General features: G+C 51.4%; 1 protein-coding gene across 2 annotated transcripts in view; it reads right to left on the reverse strand.

The window, feature by feature from the left end:
• HKDC1 (hexokinase domain containing 1) overlaps positions 1-4,951 on the reverse strand; it is a 58,566-nt gene that overhangs the window by 32,003 nt on the left and 21,612 nt on the right. For both annotated transcript variants that reach the window (XM_017548924.2, XM_017548923.2), the window contains exons 6-7: positions 3,563-3,662; positions 625-808 (exon numbers count right to left, since the gene is read on the reverse strand). In XM_017548924.2, coding sequence (XP_017404413.1) covers positions 625-808; positions 3,563-3,662 — 284 coding nt within the window. The remainder of the gene's footprint in view (positions 1-624; positions 809-3,562; positions 3,663-4,951) is intronic.

Below are 4,951 nucleotides of genomic sequence, written 5' to 3' on the forward strand. Positions count from 1 at the left end.
AAGAAAAGGAAAGAAAGAAAGAGGGAGGGAGGGAGGGAGGGAGGGGAGGAAGGAGGGAAGGAAGGAAGGAGGGAGGGGAGGAAGGAGGGAAGGAAGGAAGGAGGGAGGGCAGGAAGGAGGGAAGGAAGGAAGGAGGGAAGGAAGGAAGGAGGGAAGGAAGGAAGGAGGAAAGGAAGGAAGGAGGGAAGGAAGGAAGGAGGGAAGGAAGGAAGGAGGGAAGGAAGGAAGGAAAGAAGGAGGAAAGGAAGGAAGGAGGGAAGAAAGAAGGGAAGGAAGGAAGGAGGGAGGGAGGGAGGGAAAGAAGGAAGGAGGGAAGGAAGGAGGGAAGGAGGGAAGGAGGGAAGGAAGGAAGGAAGGAAGGAGGGATGTAGGGAGGGAGGGAAGGAAGGAGGGAGGGAGGTAAGGAAGGGAGGGAGGAAGGAAGGAAGGGAGGGAGGAAGGAAGGAAGGGAGGAAGGAAGGAAGGGAGGGAGGAAGGAAGGAAGGAACGAATGAACAAAAGAAGAACAAACTTGTCCTGACGGATAGCTAGTCACAACTGGAGAGCCTCCCAGGTAGCCAGGGGACCTGAGTGATTGCACACTGCCTAGTGCCGGTGCCCAGATAACAGCAGCAGGGAACTCACAGTTGCTTTCCTGGGTTGAGAGAGCCAAGGTCCAGCTCCCTGTCGAACTCGGTGCGAATGTCCTCCAGTGCCCCGTCGTCCCCGAAGGCCCCCCATTCTGTGTTGATGCACATCCTGCCCTCATCGCCCTCCACTAGGTCAATGTTGCTCATGTCCTCCATGTAACACGCATTGGTGCCCGTTCCTGAACCAGGGATCAGAGAGAATATGCAGAGAGGGCTGCCAGCTGGGCACAGACAGAGAACTCTTGACTGCTGGGGAGTCCTCCATGTCTCACAAAATGCTTTTCATCCCCGGGGCGGCCTCTCGCTGGGGGAAGCAGCTTGGGCAAGCCCCAAGCACATGGGGAATACAGCTGACAAGTCAAGTCCGCACTTCTCAGGGTGCTCAGCGTTTGCAGTTCTGAATGGAGTCAATTGTGAGGAAGTCCCCTGATAAATATGGATGAAAGCTGACGAAGCGCTCTTACAAGAGGATGATAAATGAAGCTAATCTTGTAAATATATATATTTTTTAAATCACCAACCCAGGGTAATTTTGAAAATTCTTTCCCTTAGCTACTTAGCTTTGCTCTATTTGATACGGAAAATATTCTTTACTTATAGCCTGCCACAAATTGTTTCTAGCAGAAGCTGCATCTGTATCTTAGACGGTGATTAGCTATCACCTAAGAAAGCAACACTCCATGATGCAAACACAAAATCACTCCCAGGAAAAGCCTCAAACACTTGAGCGCTGGGGAATGACTACAGATGGGCACCATATTTTTGGAATCTTTTGGGAGGATGGAAAAGCTCTAAAATCAGATTGCAGTAATGGTTACAAAACTGTACATTTACTAAAAATCATTGAATCGTGCACCTAAAATGAGAGGACTTTTATGCCTCAATAAAGCTGTTTGAATTTTTTTTTTTTTTTTTTTTTTTTTTTAGGATCTTCCCTTGGCTGATACTCTGGTGTGAGTATTTTAAATGCCAACATGGAAAATGAGAAATGTTGAAAAGCAGAGTGTGATATTTGGAAAAAGCTTTTCTCAGAAATGCACGGACACTGTTTAGGCGTGCCCCCCAATCTGTGGTTACCAGACGCAGTCACAAGGACAGACAGGTGCCATGACTGGCAAGGGCCTGATCCATTTTGAGGCTCCTGGAAACGGTCAGGCAGATGGAGCCCCTCAGCTTTATTTTTATTTTTATTATTTTTATTATTATTTTTTTTTGAGACGGAGTTTCGCTCTTGTTACCCAGGCTGGAGTGCGATGGCGCGATCTCGGCTCACCGCAACCTCCGCCTCCTGGGTTCAGGCAATTCTCCTGCCTCAGCCTCCTGAGTAGCTGGGATTACAGGTACGCGCCACCATGCCCAGCTGATTTTTTGTATTTTTAGTAGAGACGGGGTTTCACCATGTTGACCAGGATGGTCTCGATCTCTTGACCTCGTGATCCACCCGCCTCGGCCTCCCAAAGTGCTGGGATTACAGGCTTGAGCCACTGCGCCCGGCCAGCCCCTCAGCTTTAAAGAGCTGCCCTTCGGGAAAGCCAGGCTGAGGAAAGTCTCGTGGGACAGTAAGGAAAAGCAATAATGGGAAAAGGAGAAGGGGACATTCAAGAACGACCTATAAGTCAGAGCTGTTCTGCCTTACTGTACCCCAAACTGCCTTCCCACACATTCGTCCAGCAGACCCCGCAGCTCTGATGTGGAGACCACCCGCAGGACACCCCTACTGCACCACGACTGCCCTGGTCCAGGCTGCACTGCACCCTGCCTGACAGTCCAGTGGTCTCTTGGCTGGTCACCCTGCTTCCACTCTTGTCTCCCGTCATCGATTATCCACACAGCAGCCAAAATGGGCTTTTTAAAAAATGCACACCTGGCAGGGTGCGGTGGCTCACACCTGGCAGGGTGCGGTGGCTCATGCCTGTAATCCCAGCACTTTGGGAGGACAAGGCAGGAGGATCACCTGAGGTCAGGAGTTCGAGACCACTAAGACCAACATGAAGAAACCCTGTCTCTACTAAAAATACAAAAATTAGCCGGGCATGGTGGTTCATGCCTGTAATCCCAGCTACTCAGGAGGCTAAGGCAGGAGAATTGCTTGAACCCAGGAGATGGAGGTTGCAGTGAGCTGAGATCATGCCACTGCACTCTAGCCTGGGCGACAGGGCAGGACTCCATCTCAAAAAAAAGGGTATCCATTTAGCCATCCCCCACCCAGAGGTCTTCAGTGCCTTCCAATATCCCTCAGGGGATAAGCCAGTGACTCTACAATGACTGTGTCCACGTCCTGTGCAATCTGCCCAGTCCATCCACCCCCTCTCACTTGAATGACCTCCGACTCTCAGCCTTCACTCACCTCATCCAGACACCACTCAGCTGTAGGGTTCCCCCGGTCCCCCCACTCTCACCCCGATCTGCCCTGGACCCCTTCCCATCTCCAACCTATAGGTGTCCTTTCCTTTGCAAGGGACTCCCTCCCCTGCACCCTCACCTAGCTCCCTGGTTTGCATCATTGACGTCCCAGCTCAAATGACACCCCTCGGAGAGGCTTCCCTGACCCCCGGTCCGACTCACAGTCACATCACCCTCTTTGTGTTTTTTATCACGCTAGCCACCACCTGAAATTACCTTAGCAGTTTAGGCCTCCTGGCCTCTCACCACCTCCCCACTGAAAGCTTCAGGAGCACAGGAACTGCCAACTTCGAACCTGGCACCAAGCCCAGGGCCCAGCACCCAATGGATGGGCACTCAGTAAACACTTGTTAAATGGATGAATGAATATGCATAAATGAATGAATGAATGAATTTTTCATGTCCCTATGTTGCTTCTCCTAAATAGTGTCAGTGCCCTTCCCGCCAAATTCACTCAGAGTTTGCTAAAATGAAATCCCCGAACAGCCCCTTCTCCCTCACTCTCAAAAAACCCAGTCCAATTGAGTTACCGATGATGACACCAACTTCGCAGTGGGGGTCGTCATAGGCACAGGTCATCATGGTCCCCACGGTGTCATTGACCAGGGCCAGGATGTCCACGTCCATGTACTGCTGAACACAAGGCAGAGGCCATCAGCGGGTGGGAAGGAGGTGTTCCCTCCATTCATCCCACATAGGCAGCAGTGAAGGTGGCTGCTGAGACACCCCTAGATCCTGTCTGTGGGGCCGCCTCAAGGAGCAAGGCCTTGTCAAGGTTCAGGGTCTAGGGGAGAGAAAGAGCCGTGGGGAGCTGAAGAGTGAACCCCATCCTCCTGCTTTGCGAGTGAAGGCCTCTATGCAATGGAAATATGAGGGACAGACCACCAGGACTCCAGCCCTTGCTTTATGGGTTTTTTGGGGTGTTTTGTTTGTTTTTGAAATGCAGTCTCACTCTGTTGCCCAGATTAGAGTATAATGGCTCGATCTTGGCTCATTGCAACCTCTGCCTCCCGGGTTCAAGCAATTCTCCAGACTCAGTCTCCTGAGCACCTGGGATTACAGGCACACGCCACCACACCTGGCTAATTTTTGTAATTTTAGTAGGGATGGGTTTCACCATGTTGGTCAGGCTGGTCTCGAACTCCTGACCTCAGGTGATCCACCCGCCTTGGCCTCCCAAAGTGCTGGGATTACAGGCGTGAGCCACTGTACTCAGCCTCTTTTAATTAAAAAAATTTTTTTAAATTTACAGATAGGGTATCAGTATGCTGCCCAGGCTAGAGCGTGATGGCCGTTCACAAGTACAAACAGCACAGCACAGCATCGAACTCCTGGGCTCAATTGATCCTCCTGCCTCAGCCTTCTGGAAGTTGAGGTCCTACAACTTTCAGCCTTTCTGGGACCATGGGAAGACACAGAGGAAAGCATGTTTATCCTGGGAGAAGTGGCATTTCCAAGGGAAAACACCACGTGAGAAGTCCTCGCCCACGGGGACATCTCAGCCAGCAGACACAGCCTCAGCCAAGTCCTCGCCGTGTGTGGCACGGTGACTTCCTGTGTGGATTTCCTGTTCCACCATGTCAGCTTGAGCTACTGCACTAACATCCCCCAAGGTTTGGAAGAACATTTTAAAGTGAAATGAGAGCCGGGCATGTGGCTTATGCCTATAGTCCCAGCTATGCAGGAGGCTGAGGTGGGAGGATCATTTGAGCCCAGCAATTCAAGGATGGAGTGCCAGGCACTGCCAGCCTGGGAAGCACAGCAGGACCTCATCTCTAAAAAAAATAATAATAGCCGGGCGCGGTGACTCAAGCCTGTAATCCCAGCACTTTGGGAGGCCGAGGCGGGTGGATCACGAGGTCAAGAGATCGAGACCGTCCTGGTCAACATGGTGAAACCCCGTCTCTACTAAAAATACA

The sequence above is a fragment of the Cebus imitator genome, unplaced genomic scaffold (assembly GCF_001604975.1).
Source record: "Cebus imitator isolate Cc_AM_T3 unplaced genomic scaffold, Cebus_imitator-1.0 Scaffold215, whole genome shotgun sequence".
In the NCBI taxonomy this organism is placed as follows: domain Eukaryota; kingdom Metazoa; phylum Chordata; class Mammalia; order Primates; family Cebidae; genus Cebus; species Cebus imitator.